The 12,276-nt window shown below is 44.1% G+C and overlaps 1 protein-coding gene across 1 annotated transcript in view; it reads right to left on the bottom strand.

Moving 5' to 3' along the window:
- Positions 1-12,276, bottom strand: part of oca2 (oculocutaneous albinism II) — a 39,138-nt gene that overhangs the window by 26,291 nt on the left and 571 nt on the right. Inside the window, exons 2-12 of the mRNA XM_056603890.1 lie at positions 12,116-12,276; positions 11,477-11,534; positions 10,942-11,014; positions 10,283-10,440; positions 10,044-10,126; positions 9,545-9,698; positions 7,486-7,557; positions 6,838-6,903; positions 5,309-5,365; positions 3,620-3,744; positions 2,434-2,572 (exon numbers count right to left, since the gene is read on the bottom strand). The exon at positions 12,116-12,276 is cut by the window's right edge and continues 28 nt beyond it. Coding sequence (XP_056459865.1) covers positions 2,434-2,572; positions 3,620-3,744; positions 5,309-5,365; positions 6,838-6,903; positions 7,486-7,557; positions 9,545-9,698; positions 10,044-10,126; positions 10,283-10,440; positions 10,942-11,014; positions 11,477-11,534; positions 12,116-12,276 — 1,146 coding nt within the window. The remainder of the gene's footprint in view (positions 1-2,433; positions 2,573-3,619; positions 3,745-5,308; positions 5,366-6,837; positions 6,904-7,485; positions 7,558-9,544; positions 9,699-10,043; positions 10,127-10,282; positions 10,441-10,941; positions 11,015-11,476; positions 11,535-12,115) is intronic.

Below are 12,276 nucleotides of genomic sequence, written 5' to 3'. Positions count from 1 at the left end.
CTCTCTCTCTCTCTCTCTCTCTCTCTCTCTCTCTCTCTCTCTCTCTCTCTCTCTCTCTCTCTCTCTCTCTCTCTCTCTCTCTCTCTCTCTCTCTCTCGCCGAGTACAGAGACACCGATCAGTGTCAGACCAGACTAAACGATCTAGAGTCTCAGGGCTCGGACTCACAAGTACGTCTCTAAACACATTACTGAGCCATGGACTGAGGCAAATCTCCAAGTTTTTTTTTATTTAAACTTGTTGGAAAACAATTAGAGACTCAAACGTCTTTGCGAAAAGTCGCAAATGCATATACGTCTGGAACCTCTCATTTACCATTCTTAAGGGGCATCAACGGCTGCAGACCATAATGCCCTTTGCTGTGATTGGATATAAAAACAAACTATGAGAACATCAGAGCTGGAAATCTGTCTGAGCGGGAAGGGGAGCCATACATCTGCCAGAGCAAATGAAATATGAGCTTGCAGATTAGTTTGGTTCCCAGGCTGAATCCAAGCCGGTGAGGAATGTAAGACGAGATTAATCAAAATCAAAGTCAATTAACCAAATAAACCAAAGGAAACAAGAGTGTGCATCAAATCTGAGCTGCGGCCCTGCCCGCCAGTGATGTCACAAAACAGGTGACCCCACGACACAAACGTCTGCATGATTTATGGCGATGGCGTCTCGGGTTTTGAAGCCACGCCCCCACACCAGCGTGTAAACACGGACAGCGGCGTGCTAACGAAGATAGAGGAGAGCACGGACCGACCAACAACAAGCCCAATGTGTACAGGGAAGACCGGGAGATGAGCCACGCCAGGGTTTGTTCAGGGAAGGTCATACATGTTGTTAGCAACACAGGGAAAGGTAAACTGAGCCCTTCTCCTGCCTGCTACTTAACGACCCGTATCTGTATTAACTTGCTTTTGATCAAAGCGTCTGCTAAATTACTTTTCTCAGAAAGAAAATCTGTTAGAAATTATCAAATGCTCAGGTGACAAAAACGATAATGTGTGCGCACCCAGATTGGATTGTACTGCTCTCCCTAAAGGCACCCTGAAGTTTGCAGCTCAGGAAGGAATTGAATCTGTGATACCTTAATTGGGATCATTTTACAAAGTTGTCTAGAACCTCTAAAACACATCTTGAAAGGGACTTGCTTCGGGGTCAGCCTACTTAACCCATAGATAGACCCTCAGCACAACCTGACAAATTAAACCAATTAAGATGTAAACAGACCCGAATCTGGGGTGTGCGTGTGCGTGCGTGTGTGTGTGTGTGAGTGTGTGTGTGTGTGTGTGTGTGTGTGTGTGTGTGTGTGTGTGTGTGTGTGTGTGTGTGTGTGTGTGTGTGTGTGTGTGTAGGGCTTTGACACCAGAGTCAGATCAGAGGTCATAATGATCCTATAAGGAACTCTCCGCTAATCCGTCTTCATGATCATGAGGAAAAGGTCAAGCAAGTCGCGCGGCTAGATGATTTAACACTACTTCCTACCTCATTAGGAAGAAGTTTTGGGAGGAGGGTTCTATTTGGTCCACTGATGCACTATTACACATAGACCCCAGGTCAGAATAATGATAATACTTCATTGGGTTTATATTGCGCTTTTAATTCTAATAAAGTGATTAAGGCAGTGTGTGTGTGTGTGTGTGTGTGTGTGTGTGTGTGTGTGTGTGTGTGTGTGTGTGTGTGTGTGTGTGTGTGTGTGTGTGTGTGTGTGTGTGTGTGTGTGTGTGTGTGTGTGTGTGTGTGTGTGTGTGTGTGCCTTCACAGTTTGGCTGTGAGGTCTCCTCAACCACCAATAACAAAACTGAATGTTAAAAACGAACTAGCACTAAAATGTTCGCTTCATGTATCTAGCTCATATATATCTACCTTATCTATCTTTAGACAACACACAAGCAAGGTGGTGGGGGCTCTCTAAGCACAGATCATTCATTATTCATGCTGGACGGATCGTTATAATGGTTTGCGGGTTTAATGGTTTAGCCCAGAGGTTCCCAACTCGGGATCGAACGGGTACGGGAGCTGTTCCCGGGGGGTTCTTGTTGTTAAAGATCTAGAGTCTACATTGATATATCTACTAAACCAAAAATGCAATATAGATATTGATTGAATTGGTAACCTTATGTGTGCTGACTGTTGCCGATCTGTAAAGTTGGATGACAGAAATAGCAAAGTACACCTCAGCATCTTCCCTTACAGACGTCTCCAGGCAGACCCGCTACAATATGACTAGATGGTAGATAACAGTATAATAAGGTTTCTCTAGGAAGGCAGAAATATGAATAATGGTTATGGCTTGATAATAAAAAAATTGTGTAATATTAGTAGCAGAGGAAAACAGTTGGTTGGGTATGGATGAACGGGTACTGACGGATTAGTAGGTTTGGCAGGTGTCAGTCCACCTGGATCTGGGAGTGAGTCTCTACCATGTTGTTTTGGTGCTCACCTCCTTGCGCAGCGCCTGATTGGAGACGATGATGACGTTGGGGGGGTCTCCCACAGCTGTGGCTGCCCCTCCGATGTTGGTGAAGATGACTTCTGCAATCAGGACATGTCTTGGATCCAGGTTCAGCACCTCGCACAACCTGGCGGATAGCAAAATAAAATATATAAAAAGTCATGACAGAGACTCTTCAGCTCTGATTACATGGCAGCGAGGAGCAGGGAAATAAATACAGAAGTACAGTTTAGAGCCGACCCTGAAAGCCTTTCTCTAATTAGCATCGCCGTGTTCGGCAAAAGCATTGCCGTATAAATTGTGTGGCTCATGGCTCTGGTCAAATTCTGTCGAGGCTGACCTAGATTCACTTTTTTCTTTCTCATTCCCTGGATACATGGCCTTTCCCCGAGATCCTTCGCTTATTAACAATACAAAACCCCCTTACTTAACCCTCTCACACTAACTTGAGCACCTAACCGTCATAACACCTAACCTCAATCATCGTAATACCTTATCTCAACCATCATAACACCTTATCTCAAGCATCATAACACTTTATAGTAATCATCATGTGCATTTATAGCAGAAATGGGTTTTTTTTATCTTGGATTATTATTAACCCAAGACAGGAAATAAGGAAAATTAGTTTCACATTATTCTAACCTGCTGCTGCTAACCAGTCAATTGACCCCAAATTGAATGCTGATTGAATATGATACATTGCATGTTCTAGAATGCTCTAGCATTCTATAGTGTCTCGTGGCATTTGCTAGAATGTTCTAGCCTTCTATAGTGTCTCATGGCATGTTCTAGAATGTTCTAGCCTTCCAATAGTGTCTCATGGCATGTTCTAGAATGTTCTAGCCTTCTTTAGTGTCTCATGGCATGTTCTAGAATGTTCTGGCCTCCCATAGTGTCTCATGGAATGTTCTAGAAGGTTCTAGTGTTCAATAGTCTCCAATGGCATGTTCTAGATGTTCTAGCGTTTTATAGTGTCTCATAGCACGTTCTAGATGTTCTAGCCTTCTTTAGTGTCGCATGGCATGTTCTAGAATGTTCTAGCGTTCCATAGTGTCTCATGGCATGGTTGCCATCTTCTCGTTTTCCGGAGTTCTCTCGATGCATTCTTGGCATTTTCAAGCACCTTCTAACTCATTGTAGCATATGTTCACTCTGTGTTCTCTGGCACTACCTGATAGTGACGGGCGTGAACAGCATCATGGTGGTGACGTTGTCCAGGAAGGCAGAGAGGATGGCCGCGATGAGGCAGAGGATCATGATCATGGGCCACACTCTTCCTCGGGACAGCTGGTAGGCCTGTCGAGACGGACAGGACGGAGCAGTACTGCGTTAAAACTCATGGGGGTCAGACGTAACAGTTGTAAAGGGAGGGCGCAAACCGCTGTTAGGCCTGCCCGAGAGACAGAGCGTAACTGTCTTAAAGCTGCTGGGGTCAGATATAACGGTTGTGAAGAGAGAGAGTAAACTGCTGGTAGGCCTGCCCGAGACACAGAGCACTGCTCTCTCAAAGCTGCTTTGGGTCAGATGTAACAGTTGTGAAGAGAGAGCAGAAAAGAGCAGAAGAGGGCAGGACTTCCAAAATCCACACGTTGCCTCCCTCTCTGCTCCCTCCCTCGGCAATTGAGAAGTGGCAAGGCAATGCAGGTAATTGCTCTGATTTGTCCAAAATGAGCCGGGAGCAGACTCAGATCCAAATTTTCTTGATTGTACCGAGGTAGATAGCTGACGGAGGGCTGGAGAATCATGCTATGCTACTATCTGAGGGTTGTAAATTGGCAACAGATTACACAAAACTAAGGGTCCTTAAAATCGTATTTCGGGCACCTTTAATTTATTCACTGAGCTTCAGCCCTCAAGAACACACAGGCCGTCGTCTGTTCAGCCCGGCGGCCCAGCAACCCACCACCACAGTGCTGTGATTGCATTTATCATTGAGTGGCCCAACTTTAGCAGAGGCTTTCATGCAAATCGACTTACAAATAAGGCTGGGAACAAGTCAAAGCACCACAATCAATATCGGAGCAAAGTCAAAAAAAAGTTCAAGTGCTGCACATGCAAGTTTCTAAAATCCAAACAACTGGAAAAGAGTGGTGCAGAGTAGCTCTAGCAATCCCTGATTTGTAGTCAAGTGCCTAAAACCAAGGTAATACACATTCTAAATTCAACACGCATGATTACGTCAGGCCCAGACAGGCAGGACGTCCTGATCAATGGGAGCACTGCAGAAGCCTCCCCCAACGCCAATCAGATCACAATCCCTCCTGCACTTTGTCCCGCCCAAACATCATGGTTTACGGGCAAATCTGTGATGTCACATGTCAGAACCAATAGGCCCTGATGGCTACTCCGCAGCGTCTCAAAACCTAGGATGGGTGGAAAAGGTGTTTAGGTGATTTTTAGGAGTTTGCTCCGACATATTTTTATGACAGTTTCTGTCATAAAAAATGCTGAAAACACACATACCGTTAATGTGTGTTTCTATTTGACTATGGTATTGTATACTTATGATTCTAATGGTCTTAAATAACCGGTTTGTTTATAACATGGGGGGCCACTAGTTGTATTCTCTTCTATTCTAAATTGCAAAAATCTAATTTTTTACTGTGTTTTTTCAACAACAGCTCAGAAAGCACATATTTGCCTATGTGTGCAAAAGTGATATTCCCCTGGACCCCAATCTTCAGGAGACAAGTGCCCCACAATAAACAAACATAATTTCCATTTTGGAATGGGATTTGAATGAATACGAGCATTTGCTAGCAATCAAGATTGAGGCCAACCTTTTTGTGCCAAAAATGCTTGGTTGAGGTTGAGGTTGATGGAGGAAGTGAGTTTTTGAGTGAACTCCAACTGAACATACCTTCATCGCACAGTAGTCAAAAAAGCCTGTGTCTGAGAAAATGGCCACCAATATCATCTGTGAAAAGGAAAGGGTATTGAGTTAAATTCTGCATCCGTCGTCACTCTAACCCTACGAAAAACGAAATAATGTTATGTTTTAAATAAAGGTTTCAATGCTGTCTTGTTCAGTATGGACCCCCGGGAAACTATTTCAGGGGGAGATGGGAAAGAGAGAAAGCTTTGAACAGATCAGAACAAGACATAGGACAGACAGAGAGTTTTTGAACGGATAAGAACGAGAGCAGGGACGGAGAGAGAGAAGGGACAGACCGAGAGCTTTTAACAGATAAGAACGATCCGCCAGCCAACCTGCAGATGAGTCACACATAATTGTCTTCTAATGATGTTGTGCAATGCGTGCGTGTGTGTGTGTGTACGCGTGTGTGTGCGTGTGTCTGTCGGTGGGCAATTGTGTTTGTGCATCTGAGTGTGTGTGCGGTGTGTATATGTGTACCTGTGTGTGCGTCTGTCTCGGTGATTGTGTACGTGTGTGCGCAAACCACCGTAGAGCAAACACAACACACTATAATGAACTCAAACTAAACCTTGTGTTTCCGGGAAACTGATTCTCTGAGCTACTTTGCGGGACATACTCATCTATTTCAGAGCGGACTTGATAGTGTATGTTAAGTGCTCCGCTTCCTGTTTCCATGGAGACCAGCTTCGAAATCATGAAAAGGTCACTGGCGCCAGTCGCCATGAAAACAGACAGAAGAGTGAGGGAGACGGTTGCTAAGGACCGGACAGAGACTCGCTCAGAACTCTAGGGTACATCCCTCTATTCATGCTTAACAATAATAAAACACAATAATATGATAAAATCTAGATTTTGATGTGGAGTGACTGTGGTTGATGGCTGGTTTAAGCCATCACTCGGGCCTGGTTTCACCTGGCCCGATTGAGGCTGATTAGAATCTGGGGCGGGCTGAGGCTGCACACCTGGGGTGCATTTGAATAATCAAGGCGCACAGGGTAAATCCCACCTCACCACACATACTCTGGGAGAGTTCCAGCATTTACCACCTGCTTCTACGCTCTGGCGGTAACATCTTGCCCCGGTGTCCCATGTGTATGCAGAGCCCAGCAAAGCCACTAAGGGGGTTTATGGCAGGATCAACCTCTACAATAATGTAATGAAACTTAGTAAGGCGTAAGTTATAACCGTTAATGACAATAAAGAACATACTTTTATTTAATACTAAAAAATACTTTTTTTATATGAGATAAATAGTTTGTAGAAGATACATAAATATTAAGGAGATGGTTCAAGTAGATACATTGATTTATGACATTTTATTTTGAACAGGAAAATAGTCTTATGCAATTTATGGTTGGCCTAGATACAATGGCAATACAACTATATGAATAGTTGTATTGCCATTTAACTAGTGCTAACTGTCTTGTTAAACACACGCTGTCGTGATTAGATGTTTAGTAGATATATGGTTTTAGTTTATCAGTGAAAAGCTTCTCTCTCATTCTTCTCACCATTCCAAAGAGCAGGGCGAGAGTTTCGTAGTCGATCCACTCCACCACTGTCACCAAGCTGGGCCTCTACAAAGACACCACACACACACACACACACACACACACACACACACACACACACACACACACACACACACACACACACACACACACACACACACACACACACACACATCCGTTAGCGCCCACCTATTGCCCAAAGGGGTCAAATCAGTCATATTGAGCATATGGTGAAAGCCCTTGCATTTGCACTGTTATGAATGTTAATAACTGGGTATCGGTGGCCCCTTTCCCGCCATGCCTTCAAATCACAAGCATCACAGTTACTGACGTGTTTTCATCCCCCAGCAGTGCCTCTTCCACCAGAGGGGGTCTGGCAGAGCTACCTTGACAGAATCTGTCTTCAAATCACTTGTATGTGTGTGTAGCGGCGTAATGCTTTATAAAATAAAAATAACCATACCGTGATATAACATTAAAAGCTATTAACTATCTACAACACATAATGTAAAAGTAAGAGCTATAAGCTAGCTACTAGACCATAGTATAACAGTAATATCATAATATATCACTCATAGCTATTAGCTAGCTACGATACCATAATGTAACTGCAATAGCTAATAGCTCATCTAACAGTGTATAGCATACATCTCCAATGATAGCCAGGGCAGCTAACGCCGCCAGGGAGCCCAGCATGGAGGCCAGAGTGCGATGGACGACCTGCAAATCAAACAAAAACACATTTCATATTTCACAAGAGCAGGTAGGCTCGCATATCATTAGAATATCATTAAAATGCGACACAGAAAAACAACTTCATTTGGGGATTATTACTCTCTCAGACATACACTCAGACATGCAAACGCACCCACACAAAACGCATATCATAGCGCAAACACACACACAGACATACAAAGTGCATATCTAGATACGCTTGCACACGCAAACGCTCACACAAAGTGTATATCTAGGTACGTATGAACACGCTTACGCACACCACACAGAGTGGATATCTAGACACACACACACACACACACACACAGTGTGCAGAGATGCATGTTTAAACTTTGCCCAGGGGTTAACGAGGGTGACCCAGAGTGCACGCGGAGTGCACCCTGATGAGCACAAGTAGCTCGTGGAACATCTCAGGGTGACGCGCTGCCCACCGTCTCTCTTCGCAGACCTGTGTGTTCGTTCAGGGCTTTTGAGGACCTTTTTCCAAGACCGTATAGAAGCCGAGAGCTGCCTGTAACCGTCAACGCCACAATTTATACCATAGTTAACTCACCAAAGTATACGCTCACGTAATTACCGGTTATTAAAAGAGGATGGTAGGTTGAACAGAGGGGAACAGGTGCATGGAGGGCTGACTGCTCTAAGAGCAGTAATTAAACGAGTAAATGGGTAAGCGCCGTGAGATCTCTATATACCTTGGATGTCCTACTTGTCCTGCTCGGCCTGTTATAAAACTGTACTGTCAATTATGTTATTCTGAGAAAAAGAGTGTACAACAAAATTAAATTAAAATTGAATTATTTATTTTATAAAAAATCTCTTCACATTTACATAAAGAGCTTAGAGCTTTGTCAGATTTACCCCCAAAGGGCCTCATTGATTTTATTATATTGTGAGCAGAACAGTAATGTGTCGTAGTTAACCTAACAGCTTCAGGACTGATGGCACACAAATTCATTTCTCGTTTAGAACCCGCTAACTTGCTTTGAAGGAGCCAATCTTGACGTAATTGGTCAGAGAGAACGAAGCCACCGTTGACCTCTTTGGTTTTTCACGAGAAGTAGAAAGTAATTTCCTCTGATTATTAATTCATTAAGACTTCATAAATCTGAAATAACTGTGTGGTGGTGATATTAAATAATGACTGAGATGTCTTTATATCAGTGTCCTTCAAATAAGCGGCCATCCTAAATAAGAAAAAATATATTTTACTCTATCTATTCATGCTCTTTGCTCGTCATCAACGACATGACAGAGTTTATCTGGGAGGAGAGACTGGGAGGAGACACTAAACATAATGATATTAACTAAAATCAACTTTCTAACACTTTGCTGTTTTGATGATATTAATGACAAGGTAAATTGTTTATTATGCCACACATTGTCTTAAGCCTTTTGCTCCTTCTTTCTACTGAAAGTTGAATCGAGGCTAAGCAAAGGAAGCCCTTTGAGGCGGTCACTGTGATGAAGGGCTAAATACACACAACGTAATGGGACTGTTCACACTTACCTGTGTGTGTGTGTGTGTGTGTGTGTGTGTGTGTGTGTGTGTGTGTGTGTGTGTGTGTGTGTGTGTGTGTGTGTGTGTGTGTGTGTGTGTGTGTGTGTGTGTGTGTGTGTGTGTTCATGTGGTTTGTTTGTTTGTGCATGTTTACGTGCATGTGTCTGCATATGTGCACATGCCTCTGAGCGTGCGTTTGTGTGTGCGTATTAGTGTGTGTGTGTGTGTGTGTGTGTGTGTGTGTGTGTGTGTGTGTGTGTGTGTGTGTGTGTGTGTGTGTGTGTGTGTGTGTGTGAAACGATGAGTGAATGAGTGAGTGTGTTTTTGCGTTCGGTGTGCTTACAAGAGTGTGAGTGTGAGTGTGTGTGTGTGTTTATGTGAGTGAGCGAGTGAGTGATGTGCATGTGTTTGCGTGGGTGAGTGCATGCGCGCACGTGTACATGCATGCGTGTGCATGTGAATACCCCTCACCTCAAAGATGATGAGGATGTAGACCCCGGTGAGGATGAAGGCCGCGATGGCAACCTGCGTCTCCACGTTGACGTAGAGCGCCTGGTGGGTCAGGGAGAGGGGCACCACCGAGCTGTCCTGGAGGAAAGCCTGCACACTCACCACCACCGGCCCGCTGCAGCCCCGGGGGTGGGGGGGGGGGGAGGGGGGGGGGGGGGGGGGGGGGGGGGAGTCAGGCCCACTCACTACCTTCTAGATAAACAAGATGGAGGCCCGGCTGCTCCAGTGTCTCCTCACTGTTAAATCTGAATTCAATCTGAATAGATTTTTCTCACTTCATCTTAACTTCTCATCTCAATTTAACTTCATCTCTCAATAAAAAAAAAATTGGGTTCTACATTTATTCAATCTTAATTCCAAATTTGAATTTTGAATTTAACTATATTTGAACTTGATCTTAACTGATGACCAGCTACCAGTCTGGTCATCAGGTTAGATGTTATCAATGGGATGTTGGTACCTGCTGAGCATTTCAAACGTCTTTGTCATGAGGACTTGCTCATTTCGTTCGCTGTGTAGCGGTATGGTCCAGTTATGAATCACCTGGTCGGGTACAAAGGACAATGTCAATTGTGTTAACTTTGTCCCAAAAGCTTTAGCAACATACAAGATAAAGTAGCCATGTCCTCTCATTAGAAGCCATTCAAATAACACCATGAACCAGGAAGTCTCAGGAAGGGAAGGGTTTCTATTGGTTACCTGTTGGCCTCTCCTCCTGCGTGGCCCCACCTCCTCTGTCTGCTCCACCTGGACCAGGATGAACTCCTGATTGGTCGGATCCACCATCCGTCCCGTGAAGGGCCCGCCCACCTGCAGCTTCAGCAGCGCGTTGTCACGGAAATCGGTCATGTTCATTACTACATGGTGAGGTCAAGGAGAAGTGGACGGATGGCCTCTGGTGGTCACGATGCTTTAGAGAACAATATGTTGAGTCTTTCTGTCTGTCCATAACCCATCCTGTCTGGTACAGAGCTGGTTGCTTATACGTTTGTCTGCTAATACATCCTGTCTGGTATAGAGCTGGTTGCTAATATGTTTGTCTGTAAACACATCCTGTCTGGTATCGAGCTGTCTATCTCTCTATCGAGCTGTCTATCTCTCTATCGAGCTGCCTCAATGAAATACAGGATGATAGCAACACAGTCAATTATAGAAATTGATGCCTTAAAGCTTTTGCCCTAACGCATCAATTTCCGCATCAATATGTCTTAAGAACCCTTTTTTTTTTTCTTCAATATGACATCACAAAAAATAGTTTTTGGTTCTCTGGTTTGTAAACAATGGAAAACGTGTGTTGGACAAAAGTCTTAATAATTAATAGAATGTACAAGTGGAAGAAAGAGTAGATGGATGGATACAGAAGCTTTCAGTGGAGGAGACGGCCAGCATCCTTGTGGGGTTGTCTCTGTCAGGATACATACTGAAGAACAACTGGAGAACAACACCAAATCATTCATACTTCCATCTGGAAACTTACGGGCAGCTAGCTACTCCTAATGTTCTCTAATTAGTGAGCTGATTCGGTGCCACTTGGGGCAGGCCATACACTTTAACTACAACTATGGATCATACACGGCGGCGCCAAATTGGGGCCAATATCGTTATTGATTTAATCAGTTACAGTTCATTACAATTCAATTTTTTTTGCACTCAAAATATATCTGTTTTTTTTATTGCTCTATGATCTTATACAGAGCCGTTTTTTTGTGTTTACGTTTGTTTATTAGTTTGAGTTTTTAATTTCAGGCTATTCAAAAATGTTTTGGGTTCTGAGATTGGCACTCACTGCTCCAATGTGCACTGAAATAAATGTCCACTTCCAACCTAGGATTCTCATTAACAGGACATAAACTCGTGATATTATGACAGGTACAGTACACATAGTGAACTTACGCTGCAGAGCACAACGATGACGAACATGCAGGTGACTTTGGAGATCTTGAAGCAGCACCTGAAAGAGAACCACCGAAGTGAGGAAACAACATACTCGTGCAGTTCTCATTGGAACCTGTAGTGGCGCCAATGGGTCCGATGTACATATGTCATGAAAAAGGAACATCTAATGCTAACCACATTGATGTTAGGAGGAGAATGTACAAAATAATTATTAATTATTTTTTTTAGATCAAACCTTATTCATTTAAGCTGACTTTCTAGACAACCGTTGTTGTAAAAAATTAACAACAATCTTGTCAATATAAATTATGTTGTGCATCCCGTAACATTTAATGGTGACATGTTATACCACCAGGTGTGACTGTGATAGGCCGTAACAAGCCGTTTAGAAAATCTGCCTCTTCTGAAATCGTAGCATGTCCACCCAGATGTATGACGAATAGATTAGCAAGGTTTGCTACAGTCCACTGGGTAGGCTGGTAGACTGATCTATCCAGCACACATCTAGGTGGACACGCCCACCTGTGATGTCACAAGAGGCAGATTTTCAAAACGGCTTGTAGCGGCTAAACCCACTCGCACCTGGCGGTATAATATGTCACCGTTAAGAGGTGGAGCAGGCGCGCGCCGTCTCACTTGACGTTGCTGATGAGTTTGAGGTTGAGGCTGAAGTCCAGCGGGTCGTGTTTCTCCGAGGAGGCTGACCGCGACAGGGACAGGCTGTTGACCTCGCTGCCGAGGCGGAAGCGCTTCTCCACGTCCACGCCGCTGGCCTCCCACGCCTCCCCCGCGTAGTC

Source organism: Gadus chalcogrammus, chromosome 12, assembly GCF_026213295.1.
Source record: "Gadus chalcogrammus isolate NIFS_2021 chromosome 12, NIFS_Gcha_1.0, whole genome shotgun sequence".
Classification (NCBI taxonomy): Eukaryota; Metazoa; Chordata; class Actinopteri; order Gadiformes; family Gadidae; genus Gadus; species Gadus chalcogrammus.
The sequence above is the reverse complement of the archived record's forward strand: the minus strand, read 5'-3'. Positions and strand labels throughout refer to the sequence as shown.